Source organism: Kogia breviceps, chromosome 8, assembly GCF_026419965.1.
Source record: "Kogia breviceps isolate mKogBre1 chromosome 8, mKogBre1 haplotype 1, whole genome shotgun sequence".
Lineage (NCBI taxonomy): Eukaryota > Metazoa > Chordata > Mammalia > Artiodactyla > Physeteridae > Kogia > Kogia breviceps.
This window is the reverse complement of record NC_081317.1, coordinates 21,930,177-21,947,080: the sequence shown is the minus strand read 5'-3', so window position 1 is coordinate 21,947,080 and position 16,904 is coordinate 21,930,177. Positions and strand designations below refer to the sequence as shown.

At 43.6% G+C, this 16,904-nt stretch overlaps 1 protein-coding gene across 10 annotated transcripts in view; it reads right to left on the bottom strand.

Annotated features, from left to right (window-relative positions):
• The window catches only part of ECPAS (Ecm29 proteasome adaptor and scaffold), a 100,414-nt gene extending 88,600 nt beyond the window's left edge, over positions 1 to 11,814 (bottom strand). For 2 of the 10 annotated variants that reach the window (XM_059072212.2, XM_067040960.1), the window contains exon 1: positions 10,374 to 10,585. Coding sequence is in view for 6 of the 10 variants with exons in the window: in XM_059072205.2 (XP_058928188.1) it covers positions 10,847 to 10,886 (40 nt within the window). In the remaining 4 variants the exon portion in view is untranslated. Of the gene's footprint in view, positions 1 to 2,279; positions 2,384 to 6,263; positions 6,297 to 10,373; positions 10,592 to 10,846; positions 11,243 to 11,499 lie in introns of those variants that run through there. The other 8 variants (XM_059072206.2, XM_059072210.2, XM_067040958.1 and 5 more) reach the window with 8 other exon arrangements.
• Positions 11,815 to 16,904: the final 5,090 nt, after the last annotated feature.

The following is a 16,904-nucleotide window of genomic DNA, read 5'->3' as shown; positions in this document are numbered from 1 at the left end:
GCCACCACAATGAGAAGCCCACGTACCACAATGAAGAGTAGCCCCTGCTCGCCGCAACTAGAGAAAGCTCACGTGCAGCAACGAAGACCCATCACAGACAAAAATAAATTGATTAATTTTTTAAAAATCTAACCAAATACTAACTGGTAGTTAAAGTCCACATCATCTATTGGTTCCTATATACCATTTCAATTCACTAAATGCCACTCTAATACTTGGCAAAATCTAAATGAGGCCAGTAGGATACTTCTTTAGGAATTAATGCTTAGAACTGGGATGCTTACTTCTGTGTTTTTAAATACAGGCTTGCCCCCATTCCCCACTTTTTTTTAAAAAGAACTCATTAAACACCAATGTATTAAAAGGAAAATGTTGAAAAGTCTAGCAGTAAACACAAATAAAGTAAGTCGGGATGGGGGAGGATTCATTCCCAGAAAGAGATAATCCATCTTGGTTCCTGCGGGAGTTGCCTCCCTCCACCCAGGGCAACCCAAGAACCAAGGGGTCAGTAGATAAGAACCTTTGAAGGCAATGAGGTCCTGAGCAGGAGGTTCCTGCTGACAAAGTCCCTGCTGATACTCCTTTCCCCCAGAACTAAGGCAATCAGACAAGCCATCTTCCTGTTCCCTAGCCCACCAGTCTTACGTAACCCCAGGGCCCAAGCAGATACCCCAATGTGGACACCCCTGCATCAGGATGCACTAGTGACTAGACTGTTTCCAGGGAAGGGGAAAGAAGCCTTTCTTCTGCGACATTTGCATATGATGTCAGGCTACTTTAAGCTCCCTACGAACCCAGTATAGCCCAAAGTAAGGCGATGCCTCCCTGTTCACACACAGGCCCTGCCCATCACTCCCCAACCCCCTGCAACACCACACACAAAGTGAGAGGGATGGAAGACATCACAGAGTTAGCTTGGCAGGGCTGGGTCAAGTGAGGAAACAGCAGCGCTCATCTGTACCCTAGATTTAATGAACAAGTGCCAGACTCCAGATGCACTGAGGTCCACAAACACTTCCAACTCCCAAGGAGGCCCTTTCCCCCAGATACAGCAGCTGGCACACACCCAGTTAGAAATCAGTGTTAGTAAACTGATGAGCAGAAAGATTAGTTCAGCTTATGAAAGTCAGCTTAAAGGAGATGATACATTCTATGCAAGAGTTCATACTGCATACAAGTCAAATGTATGATAGTTAAGATCCACACAAAGCGGCTAATTACCTAGAACAATGCTCATTTGGATGTGTAAACTCTAGAATGTTTTTTATTTAAGTCACTATTTAAATCCCAGCATTTGTGGTTTGACCTGCTTGCCTTTGGTATATCGCAATTAACACATCTATACAGGTCCAAAAGCTCTAAAAAAGAATCTAGGTGTAAATAATGTCATTTCTCTTCTAAACACTTTCTCCAACCTTCCAATTTTCCATTTCTCTACAATGGAATGAAGATATGCGAAATAGTAAAAATAAGCCAAAGTTTATTCTAAAATTGAACTTTGGTTTATAAAATATTCCATTCATTCCATCACTCAAAATTCCACCTAATGAATTAAGGCACCATACACCACTGGCAGCAACATACACACCAAAAAACAATAGAATGCACTGCGGGAAGGGGAATCCAGTAGTTAAATTGAAAGACAGCAACAAAATGCACTTTTGGATTGAAGCTACAAAATCTCAGGTACTCCCTGGATGTTGAGCTCATGATATCAGAGAATTACAATCTGAATTTACAGAATTTCAATCAAAGGACCATCCAATATCATCCAAGAGTGAAACTGACACCATATTCTTGTTCAGCCTCAGAACAAAGTAGAATTAAGTGGCTTTTTCATCACAGTGCATGTCAAAATGGCAGAATCTGGAATATCCAAATACCATGATGATGCCTTTCTCCTTACCTCTTTTCACAAATAAAACAATTAAATCCATGATGACATTCCTGGAGGACATAAAATCATACTTCGTGGTCGTGGCAGACAATACTACTTGTAAACTAACACCCACAGCCTTTTCCCTGCACACACTGCTAAAGAACATCTTCAAGTTTTACCTTTTGCTTGCTAATTTTTTAAATTAATGTTTATGTGATGACAGAGAATAGAAGCTTCAAGCATATATAAACTAAAATGAACTTCACTGATTCTCTCAGGATAGCTAAAAAAGGAGAAAAACCCATGAAGATCCTGGGGGGAAACTGCTACTTGATAACCTATGCATTTTTAAATGCTACTACAAAAAATGCACACATCCTAAGGAACTAAATCTACTAACCTCTACAATCAATGTGATACATGGTTTATCCAGTCTTGACAAAAATCCTCTGGATCACCAATGGTGTGTTCATCCACTCGTACATATGCAATTGTATAAAGAATCTATTATTTGGAACACCGGGGGAAAAAAAAACAATTAAAAGATTTATACTCATAGCTACCATTTAAAAAAACAAAATAAACACTTTTCATTTCCATGCTAAGAGCTCCTAATTTCATGCCCTGCTTTGCAAATTCAGAATGAGGGGGGGAAATCATAGTGATTACCAAATTGCAGAAATAGTAAGGAATATGTCCATAAATAAGATCTGGCGTGTAGAAACAAGGTCCTACTGTACAGCACAGGGACTATATTCGGTATCCTGTAATAAACCATAATGGAAAATAATATGAAAATGTGTAGATATGAATAATATGAATATATGTGTGTGTATATATATATATATATACGTGTGTGTATAACTGAATCACTTCGATGTACACCAGAAACTAACACAACATTGTAAATCAACAATACTCAATTTTTAAAAATTGAGTGTGTAGAACAAATATGTTAATACTTAAAATACATATATATTGCTAGTTACTCACTGAAGGCTAAAAAACTCCAATACAACATAGTGTGTGTGTACATATATATCATAAACATACAAAACCTTACATTAAAGTTAGAACAAAGTGTCTGATTTACACAATAATTTTATAAGAAGAGTATTAGTGGATGGGCACACTTGATTAACACATTATAAGAGAATGCAAACATTTGATAGTCATAACCCTGGGAAACCTTTGCCCTCTCTACGCACTTCTGATCCCCTTCCATGGTTCTTTTCTGTCTTTTTCTCATCCCTATATATTCATAGCCTCCAGACCACTGTCCTCTGGACAATCCGTCCACATCACCCCACACTCTCCCAAGTTTCAGAACCAAAGCTCCCACACACCTGTAATCCATGTGCCCAACACTATACCAAGTTCTTAACATGCGTTATCTCTTCCCATTCTTATAACAACCCCATAAAATAGTTTTGTTATCCCATTTTACAGATGAGAAATCCAAGGCTTAAAAGTTAGATCCCTTGACATTAAAACTAAAAAGATTCAAAATCAGTTCTGACTTCAACACCAGAGGTTTTAGTCACTATTCAAAACAGTCTCCCTAGGCAACTCAACATGGGTGCCTCAATAATTCAACCCATTCATTCAACAAATGATTTATTTCTTGAACACAAACCTGCTCTCTCTTCTCTCAACTCTTACCTCCCCAAATCTGTCTAGAGGCTATACTCTCGACCCGCTTAATCTCTAGGTAGATTCTGGGAATCCTCTCTAACTCCTCCTTCTGTTGAATAATTCTCCACTACTCAGCCAATAGCTTCTACATATTTTAAGGATTCTAGACTATATTACCTGTCAAATCCAGTTCCACTATCCCAGTTCAGACCCTAAGTTTCTTCTAAGTTGGCTACTGTAATATCTTCCTTTTCATCTTGCTGCTCTTGGTCTCTGGACCCCTGCAATCAATGTTATACCATTGCCACCTGTTATCCTTACAAAAGGGTCTACTCAGGTTACACCCCTGCTTGAAACCCTTTAACGGTCCTCTACTGTCAACAGAACAAAGTTCAAACTAGTTGTGTTGGGCTTCCCTGGTGGCACAGTTGTTAAGAATCCACCTGCCAATGCAGGGGACACGGGTTCAAGCCCTGGCCCAGGAAGATCCCACATGCTGCGGAACAACTAAACTGGTGCACCACAACTACTAAGCCTGCGTTCTAGAGCCCAAGAGCCACAACTACTGAGCCCGCGTGCCACAACTACTGAAGCCCACACACCTAGAGCCCATGCTCTGCAACAAGAGAAGCCACCGCAATGAGAAGCCCCCGCTCGCCACAACTAGAGAAAGCCTGCACACAGCAACAGAGACCCAATGCAGCCAAAAATAAAAATAAAAACGAGTTGTGTTGGCATTCCTAGACAAGCTGGTCCCAACCTTATCCTTAGCTTTATCTCCTACCACCCCTTCACTAAAAATAATAATCCATACAGAATTTAATTGTTTATACAGTGCATTAACATGTACATTAAACCTAACAACACTATGAGTATTTCTAATTATCCCAATTTTATGAGAAACTTAAACTTAGTGAGGTAAAATAATCTGCTCAAGATCCCAAATTGTAAAAGGCAGAAAGCCCAAGTCTCAGACTCCAAATTTTAACTCCTTTCCTAGTACTTCATGCAGCCATAGTACCCCCATTCTAGCATATCAGACTCATTCCTACTTTCCCTGAAAATGCACAATAGTTTTCAAACTCTATGACTGAGCTCAAGCTATTGTTCCCTTAGCCTGGAATACTATCCTCACTCCTTGACATTTCTAAAGAACTGTGTTAGGCATTTTTCGTACCATACTCCCTATTAGCTATTTATATTTATATATAAATCTGCCTCTACACTGAATTATAAGCCCTGTGAGGCCAGGACCGTAAGTTAGTAACTCCATTTTTAAAGACTGCTTATTGAATTGGAAAATGTGTGGGGAAAACAAGTCATATAAGATGGCAAGCATCAAGGCAGAGACCGGCCAGGCTTGAAAACAGAGACCAGCAACTTAGATCAGACCATTTGAGCACACTGGCAGTGCCTACAATTTTAACATCTATCTTCTGAACAAGGTCGAATGCCCCAGTGCCAACTATTCTCACCAACACTGGCCTTTATTAAATATTACAATTTACTGAAAGCATAATTCAAAACAAGATGGGGTAGAAGTAGAAAACCAGAAATTATAAAAACCAGAAATATCATCACTATTTTCCATTTTAACCTTCCGATCTGGCTAAGTACCCCAAATTAAAATAATACAGGCTTGATGCAGCCTTTCTACACAGCTCAGCTCAGCTGCATATATGGCTGTCACTAAAGCAGCCATCTCTCTGGGGCTGTTTCAGTATGCTCACAGAATCACGTTCACCTACACAGCTACACACACAGCTTCCCCATCTCATCCCCTAAAAGAGCCACTAGGATGCCTGGCACCGGCAGAGACTCTCTCAGAAGACACCTGACATGTTGATTATCTGGCCAACTTTTGCAATTGTGAAGTGGCTGTGTCGAATGGTCAAGTTGAATAGCATCAATGTGCTTTAAGATTATAGGCTGTTGCTCCTTCATGAGCTGTCTTTATCCCAATGAAGATCAGATTCTAAGGATGCCTTAGAATTATAAAGCCCAGAACATGAAACCAATGAACAGCTGACCAGGTGAAAAGTCTCAAATGCTTCCTTCCCTCTGTCAGAAATCTCCCTACCCACTGCTGAAATATAACTACAATGTCAACTTTTCCATGAACTGGCAGAGGATAATATTAAAAGAAAAACTAGCCCACATGCCTTGCACTGAATTCCATTCCATTCCAAACAGTTATATTACCCTAAATATAAAGAAAGAAAACTACAGACTATGACCTTAAGTAATTTACAGACTAGATTTTAGAACTGCCTTTAACAGTCAGAACTAATTGTTCTCTATTTTGGCATCTTACCCCCAAATCTAATATGTCCTATTCGATGAACCAGAATATTACCACATTTTATACACTATAGCAGGTTTCTTCTGGAGGCTAGCAAGACATGGGGGAAAAAGCCATGTTGATCTTCTGATAAACTATATTTTCCCTTTCAGAGACACTAGTACAGCAGCAGCACAGAATTAACATAAACTTTGGAATCAAAAAATCTGAGTTCAAGCCCTAACTCTGTAATATGAGGGAAGCGACACCAGAAAACAACAGTACCGAAGTCACAGGGTTGTTGTAAGGATTCAATTGATTAATTCGTACAAAGTGATTAGAACACATGGTAAGCTCTCAAAAAACATTAGCTTTACCATTATTCTATTACAATCACCTGACTCAAGGTGACAATTACAGGATATTTTTGAAAGGATACAAACCCCAACCCAAGGTCATCCTGCTTACCTTTTGACAACTTTCATACATGATACTACTCCATGATACTACTCGAAAAAAGAAAGAGAAGAAGAAAAAGAAAGAAAAGAGATAGGTAACTAAGACAAACCTGTCAATTCTACTTCTCAGGAGCTCCTACAGTGCAGTATCAGATACAACTGAAAGCAACTACAGATTTCATTTAAATCTATGACATGTATATCACTTCAAATGCAAAGGTAAAACGCATTGATTTAAAATCTACAGAAAGGCAGCGTTACGAGTTATACATCTCAAAATAACAGACCTGGGAACCAAAAATGATAATATTACTCTAGCATTACTAACTATAACAAATCATACACTTTGGTCCTTACATATCTGTTTACAAGTATTCTTCCTCTTTCTTCTCAGTAGTTGTATAATTCCATCAGTAGACTTTCATGTTTCTTTTGTACACCATAGCAGTGTTAAACAGCAGTCAAATAACTGGATTAAAGTAACAAGTAGCTGAGAACTTAGCAATGCATCTGATTTGATCTCTTCATCTGCATGAACACTCTATGGTACACGGAGGTAAAACAGCCTAAAGGCTGGTTACGAGTGCCTGTGAGCCACCTGGAATCCAGTTCCAACTCCACCACTTACTAGCTGAGGGACCTTGGGAACCTAAAATGTCTGTTTTCCACTCCATAAAACAGCAGTAAGAACTTTACCTACCTCTTAGGATTATTTTAATGAATAAAAGAATATAGGGGCTTCCCTGGTGGCACAGTGGTTAAGAATCCGCCTGCCAATTCAGGGGACACGGGTTCGAGCCCTGGTCCAGGAAGATCCCACATGCCGCGGAGCAACTAAGCCCGTGCACCACAACTACTGAGCCTGCACTCTACAGCCTGCAAGCCACAACTACTGAGCCCGCGAGCCACAACTACTGAGCCTGCGTGCCACAACTACTGAAGCCCACGCACCTAGAGCCCGTGCTCTGCAACAAGAGAAGCCACCACAGTGAGAAACCCGCGCACCACAACGAAGAGTAGCCCCCGCTCACCAACTACAGAAAGCCCGCACGCAGCAACGAAGACCCAACACATCCAAAGATAAATAATAATTAAAATAAATATTTTAAAATCTTTATAAAATATATATACAAAGCACTTAAAACAATGCTTGTGCTGAAATATTTAAGGGTAAGTGTACTGATGTCTCCAATTCACTCTGAAATGTATCAAAATAAGATGGATTGAGTACTTAATGCCACTTAAAAATGGTTACAATGATAAATTTTATGTTATGTATGTGTATCTTACCACAATCTTTTTTAAATAATAAAATAACTAAAATAACATTTTTAAATGTGGCTTGAAAATGGACAGATATGTGATAAAGCCAGTAGTAAAATATCACATGTAGAATCTAGGTAGTGGGTATATGAATGCTCACTTTCAATTTTTCTGTATTTTTGAAGAGTTTTATGATAAAATATTATGGGGGAAAAACAATGCTGGCATCTAGTAGTTTGCTTTTTTATCATCTACTAGTCAGAAGTAATAGCCAGCTAATATTCAGATACTTAGCTCCTTTTTTTAATAGAAAAATTCTAAAAAGCACCTTTTTACCAGCCATCTCTCCTTTTACTATAACCTTTCTGAAACTGAAAATGGTTTATTTGAAGTTTCTTACATACGTGTTCGGTATATATGAGTGTGATTTCAAGTTAAATTATTCCAAGGTACCAACTGCCAAGTATTTAATCTCACCTGAAGAAATGCAGAAACCAAGTCAACAGACATCTGTGGCCAAAGACTGGTGACTTGACCAAACAAAACAATGAAAAAGCAAGCACTGGAATTATTTCTTCCTAACTTTTCCAGTAGCTGCTAAAGCCAATAAATTCCTCAACCAGAAGAACTAAAAACGTTTTAGCAGGTACCTGATGTACAGGAGCACAATGCATATATACAAATACATCAGCCACTTAAGAATGATATCCAATTCTTCCTCTAGTTTTGTTCCCCATTCCAACTAGTAATTTATTTCAATGTGTTAAGTGCTACAACATGAACTCAGATATCTTGCAGTGTACAACTTAACACCCACAGGGATAGCTACTATCAAAAATACAGAAAATAACAACTGTTGACGAGGTCCTAGAAAAACTTGGAGCCCTTGTTTACCACTGGTGGGAACGTAAAATGGTATAGGCACTGTGGAAAACAGTATGGCAGTTCCTCAAAAAATTAAAAATAGAATTACCATATAATCCAACAATCCCACTTCTGAGTATATATCCAAAAGAACTGGAAGCACAGTCTTAAAGAGAGATGTGTACATCCATATTCATAGCAGCATTATTCACAATAGCTAAAAACATACAAGCAACCCAAGTGTCCCTCAACAGATGGATGAGAAAATATGACATATGCATACAAGAGAATACTACTCAGCCTTAAAAAGGAAAATCCCATCACATGGTACAACATGGATGAATCCTGAGGACATTATGCCAAGTGAAATAAGCCAGCCACCAAAAGACAAATCCTGTATGAGTCCACTTACACGAGATACCTAGAGATATCAAAATCATAGAGACAGAGAGTTCCCTGGTGGCACAGTGATTAAGAATCCGCCTGCCAATGCAGGGGACATGGATTCGATCCCTGGTCCAGGAAGATCCCACATGCTGTGGAGCTACTGAGCCCATGCGCCACAACTACCAAGCCTGTGTGCCACAACTACCAAGCCTGTGTGCCACAACCACTGAGCCTGCGCTGTAGAGCCCATGTGCCACAACTACTGAGCCTGCGCTGTAGAGCCCGTGTGCCACAACTACTGAAGCCCATGCGTCTAGAGCCGGTGCTCCGCTATAAGAAAAGCCACCGCAATGAGAAGCCCGCACACTGCAACAAAGAGTAGCCCCCACTCGCCACAACTAGAGAAAGCCCGCGCATAGCAACAAAGACCCAATGCGGCCAAAAAATAAATAAATAAATTTATTTTTTTAAAAAAATCTTAGAGACAGAAAGAACAGTAGCTGCCAGGGGCTGGGAGGAGCGGGGAAAGGGAGGGTTTAGTGGGCACAGAGTTTCTGTTTTGCAAGATGAAAAGAGTTCTGGAGACAAACGGTGGTGATGGTTGCACAACAATATGAATGTCCTTAAGACCACTGGCCTGTACAGTTAGAAATGGTTATGATGGTAAATTTTATGTTATGTGTATTTTACCACAATAACAAAAAAATGGAAGAAAAAAGACCACCCAAAAGGCCTGGTGGTGCTCCAGCTTGGAACTGACACACAAGCAATCAACTCTGTGGCTATCAGGCCCTGTCTATCTCTAACCACCGCATGAGACCTTGTCTACTCAAGACTCTCCATCCTGCCCAGGGTGACACCAATTCTTTATTTCAGCCTCAAAATGAGCAAACACCACTGCTGCTACACCAGTTTTGTGTCAAAGCAGCAAGGAACTTCTCTCTCTACGCCTGCCTCCTCTTTAATACAAGGATAATTACTACCTACCTGCCTTACTAGGCTGTTAGGAGGACAAAAGTGAGATCATGTACATAAAAGTATCTTTAAACTGCCAAGCACCAAAGAAACAAAAATTATTGTGCGTATAGCTACTTTAATATGAAAATTCAGAGGGGGCTGTAACAACAGAAACTTCACAAGGCTTGAGACACCTAACCCAGGCTTCATTCCATTTAAAAGCCCCTCATCCCTAAATAACACCTTTCTTGTTCTTCATAAACTGAAGGGCAGCGTTGAGAAAACACCTCAGCCAGAGCTTTTCACCTAACCACCCCAAAGGCAATCAGAAATTGTCTTGCATGTCCTAGGAAAATTCAATTTTTATGACCCCAGCGTGGGCCTGCGGCGCCCGGGGACTACACTTCCCACAAAGCACCTAGGCGAACCCGGGCGGCGGGCGAGGTGGCCTGCGATTCAGGGTGACCACCGCTCTTCCCGAGCGTGGATCGCCGTCCCCCGGAAAACTGCAACGTTTCAGGTCAAGTGTGCACTGGCTCTCCTTTCTGAAAGCGCTGTCACCCCGAGGTTTCCCCTGCGGCTAGCGCCGCGACCCTCCCTGCCCGCCCGTCCTTCCTGCTCCACCTGAGGGTCACCGCCTGTTCCTGACCTTTCCGCTGATTTCTAGTGTCACAACACTGCACCTTCTCCTCCTCCCCGAAAGCTCCACTTCTAGAACTCGCCCAACAGTTGGGCCCGGGGTCCACGGAAGGGTCAGACGGGACGGCAGACACAGCCCGCCCCCCTGGGGTTCCGGCCGCCCAGCCCCTACGGGCAGGGGGCTAGGCTCCCTCCACCCCCGGGCCGGGGCGGATCGCACACAGAGGTGGCTCCGCCCGGGGCTCCGGTTTCAATTTCGCAACGTGACGGTGCAAACCTGAGGCCTACAAACGCCGGCGACGGCCGGCGCCCCGCCCGCCCGCCCGCCAGGCCCGAGCGCCCCAGCCCCCCGCACGCCGCGGCCGCCGCCCGCCCGCCAGCCCGGCCCTGCTCCCCGGCCCTCCCGCCCAGCCCCGGCCGCCGCCCCCAGCCCGGCGCTGCGGCGGCTCCGGTTCGCGGCCGCAGGCTCGCCGTGGCACTTACTCAGCTCGTCCTGGGAGGCGGAGGCGGCGGCCGCAGCCATGTTGCGCCAGGGAGGGAGGGAGGGGCCGGAGGGGGAGGGCACGGACAGGCGGCACCGGGGGCTCGCCGCTCTCGGTGCAGCAGAGGCCGGCAGCCGCCTCTGGTAGTTCGGCGCGGGCCGAGCTGCGCCCACGAGGCCCGCCCGCCGTCGCCGCCGCCGCCTGCGTCCTCCTCGCTGCACGCGCAGTTCTCGCCGTCCCCCGCGAGCTCGCGACTCGGGCGCTCCCGCAGTCCGGCGCCTCTGCGGAGCCGCCGCTGTCCGTCGGCCGAGGCCCGGTACGCCCGGCCCGCTCGGCGGCTCTGCGGCTCAGCGCCGCGCTCGCCCAACTCACGCCGGTTTTATATTTAGAAAGAGCTGAGCCATCCTCCCAGCGGCCCCCCCGCCGGGCCCCTCGCGCGCCCGCCCGCCCTCGCTCGCTCGCTCGCTCGCGGCTCGTCCTGCCCACCTGCCGCCGCCCGCCCCGCGCGCGGGAGCCGGCCCGCGAGCGCTCCCTGCGCGGACCCGGCTCGCGGCGGCCTTCACCGGCGGCCCGGCCTAGCCGCTCCTCGCCGCCCCTCCTTGCCCACGCAGCCTCCGGCGGCCCCAGCGCGGAACGGACGCGCAGGCCTCTGACCTGAGTCCGAGCCGGTCTCCATGCCGGGGAATGCTGCGCTTGGCGCCGCGACGCGGGCGCCCAGAAGCGAGGCGAGAGGCGGGCTCGGCCTCGGGGAGCCGCGCGCCGCAGTCCGTGAGGGGCTTGGTCGAGCTGTCCCGGGCTGCCCCGGCCGGGGGAGGTCCTCGAGGCGGGACGGGAGCTCTTTCTGTAAAGGTCTGTGGTTGTCACGTTGGCTGGTCCCGACCTGGAGAAACACGCCTGTCCGAAGGAAGAGACGTGGACTCGGAAAAGTTGAGCCGGGTTCGGAGTCGGCGGGAGGAAGCCCCGCCCTTTGCCTCCCGCTGAACTTCTCGGCCCCGCCGCTGACTCAGTCCCGGGCGAGCCCCGTTGCCCAGGGCGCCTTTTTTTAACTTAAAGATAGTGATAAAGTGTAGGTTTCTGAAGCTCTTCGAAACTAGGACTACCGAGTGAGGGAAGATCACTAAGCCCCACTAAAGTTCAATAAGCCAAGATTTTTAAAGTTCAATTTCAAGTACATATGCTTATAGGAGTTGTTTTCTTAGATTTTAATTCTAATCCCTACGTTTTTTATTTTGAATATAGCGACTTTAACTTTATGCCTTCAGTTTGCCCGTGAGGTCACTTAGTGAAAAACACTTGCAATATAGAATTCAAATTAAGGGGTTGCATAATTGCTGTACTTTAAGTGATAGTACTGTCATAAATTAGGTACAAGGTCAGATACACTTTTTTTTTTCGGTATAAGAGGAAGAAATCAAGATACTAACTGAATTGAAATTGCCTTTATCCCTAAAAGAAATCTGTAAAGCCCTAGTTAATGTCTTGAAAAATGAATATATGTCATTCCAGATGTAACTTGGGCAAGTACAAGGTACTTACACAACATTAAAGACATTTATGTCCTTTATTGCTTTTATTATAGAGATTATACATGGTCTTTGTAAAAATTGCAAATGATTCAGAATTTAAAAATGAAAGGCCTTGCTTCCCCTCCCAGCAGCCCACTCCCCTGAGAAAACTATGGTTAACAGGTACAGTTGAGCGTGCACATGTGTATATGGCCCCCAAAATAACGAAGTGGGGAGGGGTTTCAGACTCATGATAAAGTTCTGTATCAATGATTTTCCTCCATAAACATTCTTCCACGTTAACTCAAAAAGCTCTACACCACCACCACTCTTTTAATTAATGACTTCATAGTATATTAACCAGTCCCTTTTTTTGAGCACATTTTGGGTCTTTTTGTATGATGGTGACACAAAATCGATGCACAATGAAGTATCTGCAAACAATACTGAAGTGTATAAAGTAAAGGTTGTCCACCACCTTCCTGCTCACCATCCCCTCATCGTACTCCCTAGAAATAATCCCTGTTAACAGTTTGGTGCATACAACCTCTCCTGACCATTTCTATGAATGTATAGAGTGACTGTACCAAGGACTAGTATGGGGAAACTGACTTCCCGTAACTTCCAATAGATCTTTCTAAAGCCAAGCCACCCCCCCAACCCCCCAACCCCTGCCAAAAGTATAGAATCTAAGGTTAAAAAAAAAAAAAAGTTCATTTGAAATTTTAACTTCCAGACAAGGCCAGTTAGCAAACTCATAAATTCCTCCTATATAGACATTTCAGAATCCCACATGTGTGCAAATCACATACAGGTATTTACACACAGATTTTGTTTGACAAAATTGGAATCCTACTATACATATTACTGTATAACTTTACCTTTTCACCAAACTATATATCACAGATATCCTTATATATCAGTAATAATAGCTAATACTAATTGTGCAAGGCACTATTTAAAGTGTTTTACTTGGATGAATTCATTTAATCCTTACAACAATCTTATGAAGTAGGGATTTTTATGATACAGGATGATTGAGGAACAAAACTAAAGTGCCACAAACTAGTAAGTGCTGAAGCAGAAATTTGAACCTAGACAGTGTGGATCCAGAGTCTACATTCTTTTTTTTTTTTAATAAATTTATTTTATTTATTTATTTATTTTTGGCTGCGTTGGGTCTTCGTTGCTGCACACGGGCTTTCTCTAGTTGAGGCTAGCAGGGGCTACTCATCGTTGCGGTACATGGGCTTCTCATTGCAGTGGCTTCCCTTGTTGTGGAGCATGGGCTCTAGGTGCATGGGCTTCAGTAGTCGTGGCTTGTGGTCTCTAGAGTGCAGGCTCATTAGTTGTGGCGCACTGGTTTAGTGACTCCGTGGCATGTGGGTTCTTCCCGGACCAGGGCTCGAACCCGTGTCCCCTGCATTGGCAGGTGGATTCTTAACCACTGCGCCACAGGGAAGTCCCTACAGTCTACATTCTTAATCATTCTGATCTGTATGTGCAGAATTACCTCATTCTTTTAAATGACTGCATGATAGTCTTTTCCAAAGACTTGCAAAAAAAAAACCTTTCATGGTAAGTACATGACAAAATTTAATCATTCCCCTACTGATGAGCATTTAAGTTTTTACAATTTTTTACTACTACAAACAATGCTACTGTAAAACATTCTCATAAGTATATCTTTATGAAGTCACATATTTCTATATATAGACATGGAATTGTTAGGCAAAAAAAAGATGGCTTTACATCTCATTATATACAGTAGTTTATAGAAGCTTACAATGCTGCTTCTAATCACTACTGTTTAAGCTTTTTTTATAGTTGCTTCTTTCTTCAAACTACTTATAGTTTATTTTTCCCACTAAATAACGTCATCATCTTACTAGGCACTATGGTTTTGAATAGTAGCCTTGAGATAGTTCCTATCTAGAATTTATTTCAACTTTAAAAAACAGAGAAGAGACTTCCCTGGTGGCACGGTGGTTAAGAATCTGCCTGCCAATGCAGGGGACACGGGTTCAAGCCCTAGTGCAGGAAGGTCCCACATGCTGCAGAGCAACTAAGCCTGTGCACCACAACTACTGAGCCTGCACTCTAGAGCCCAAGAGCCACAACTACTGAGCCCGCGTGCCACAACTACTGAAGCCTGTGCACTTAGAGTCCATGCTCCCCAACAAGAAAAGCCACCACAATGAGAAGCCTGTGCACTGCAACGAAGACCCAATGCAACCAAAAAAAAAAAAAAGAAAGTCCCTCATGGACCATTGGTAGGAATGGTAATTGGTGCAGACACTATGTAAAATAGTATGGAGATTCCTCAAAAAATTGAAAATAGGGGAATTCCCTGGCAGTCCAGTGGTTAAAGAAAAATTTGGGGAAAAAAATTGAAAATAGAACTACCATATGATACAGCAACTTCACTTCTGGGTATTTACCTGAAGAAAACAACACTAATTCAAAAAGATACATGCACCCCAATGTTCATAGCAGCATTATTTACAATAGCCAAGATATGGAAGCAACCTAAGTGTCCATCAATAGATGAATGGGTAAAAAAGAAATGGATACATGTATACAGGAATATTATTCAGCCATTAAAAGAAAGAAATCTTGGGCTTCCCTGGTGGCGCAGTGGTTGAGAGTCCGTCTGCCGATGCAGGGCACACGGGTTCATGCCCCGGTCTGGGAAGATCCCACATGCCGCGGAGCGGCTGGGCCCGTGAGCTGTGGCCGCTGAGCCTGCGCGTCCGGAGGCTGTGCTCCGCAACGGGAGAGGCCACAACAGTGAGAGACATAGAAAGACAAATACCATATGATCTCACTTATATGTGGAATCTAAAAGGCAAAACAAAGAAAACAAAACGAGGGCTCCCCTGGTCGCGCAATGGTTAGGAATCCGCCTGCCAGTGCAGGGGACACGGGTTCGATCCCTGACCTGGGAAGATCCCACATGTCGTGGAGCAGCTAATCCCGTGTGCCACAACTACTGAGCCTGCGCTCTAGAGCCTGTGAGCCACAACTACTGAAGCCCGTGTGCCTAGAGCCCATGCTCCGCAGCAAGAGAAGCCAACGCGATGAGAAGCCCGCGCACCACAACAAAAAGTAGCCCCCACTGGCCACAACTAGAGAAAGCCAGGCACAGCAATGAAGACCCAACCCAGCCAAAGATAAATTAATTAATTTTAAAAAAAGAAAACAGACTCATAGATACAGAGTACAAACAGGTGGTGCCAGAGGCGAAGAGACTGGACGGTAAAATGGGTGAAGGGGATTAAGGGGTACAAACTTCATTATAAAATAAATAAGCACAGGGATGTAAATATGCAGCATAAGAAAAATGGTCAATATCATAACTTTGTATGGGGACAGATGGTTACTATACCTATTTTGGTGATCATTTATTTCGTAACATATGCAAATGTCAAATCACTATGTAGTATGCCTGAAACTAACATAATATTGTACATCGACTATTTTTCAGTTTCAAAAAACAGACAAGAAGTAATTGGCGGAGGGTAAGAGGGGGGCCAAGAAAGGCCACTGAGAAACCAAAATAATATATCACAAAATCCAAGAACTAAAAATTTGTATTTTACTCCTTAGAAGTCCCCTCTCCCTCTTGTAGGTCCTACTCACACTAAATATCTGCATGATTCTGATAAGGTGAACAATCTTGCTTCCATACTCAGTCAAAGCAGAGTAGAAGCAGAATATTAGAGGACACTCTTCTGGGCAGGTACATGGATGACAAAAGTACTAACAGACACACTGAAAAGAAGGGAAGAAGTAGGAAAACTATGAAAAGAAGCTATAAGAACTCCAAAAGCAAAGCATGCTGGGGTTATTTAGAAAGCACTGAAAGCACTACCCACCACATAGGCCCTTGGGGAACTAAGATCCCACAAGCTGTGTGTGTGGCCAAAAAAAAAAAAAAAAAAAGAAAGAAAGAAATGGTGAAATTATGTCTAATTTCAAGCAACAAAAATCAAGGAAGGGGCTTCCCTGGTGGCGCAGTGGTTGGGAGTCCGCCTGCCGATGCAGGGGTCGCGGGTTCGTGCCCTGGTCCGGGAGGATCCCACGTGCCGCGGAGCGGCTGGGCCCGTGAGCCATGGCCGCTGGGCCTGCGCGTCCGGAGCCTGTGCTCCGCGGCGGGAGAGGCCACGGCAGTGAGAGGCCCGCATACCGCAAAAAAAAAAAAAAAAAAAAAAAAAAAAATCAAGGAAGTATGAAGTATATTTTACAAAGCTTTTCATCTAAAATGATTATAATAAGTAAGCAACTTTTGGTGCTTAAAGGTTTAATTCTAAGCTATCTAGAAAATCCAGCTATCCTAAAAGATTCAATTATCCATTCCCAAAGAGCCCCAGACAAGCCAAAATTCTATATAAATAAGTCTAATATAAATAAGACTTATATAAATAAGTCTAATTGTTTCAGTTGCTGAAAAAGTTAGGGACTGGATCCAATCTGCCAACAGAGGCACAATCCTAATGCTCTTCTCTTTTCGGTCAGTTATTGACTGAAGACATATATCATGGCATATAAAAC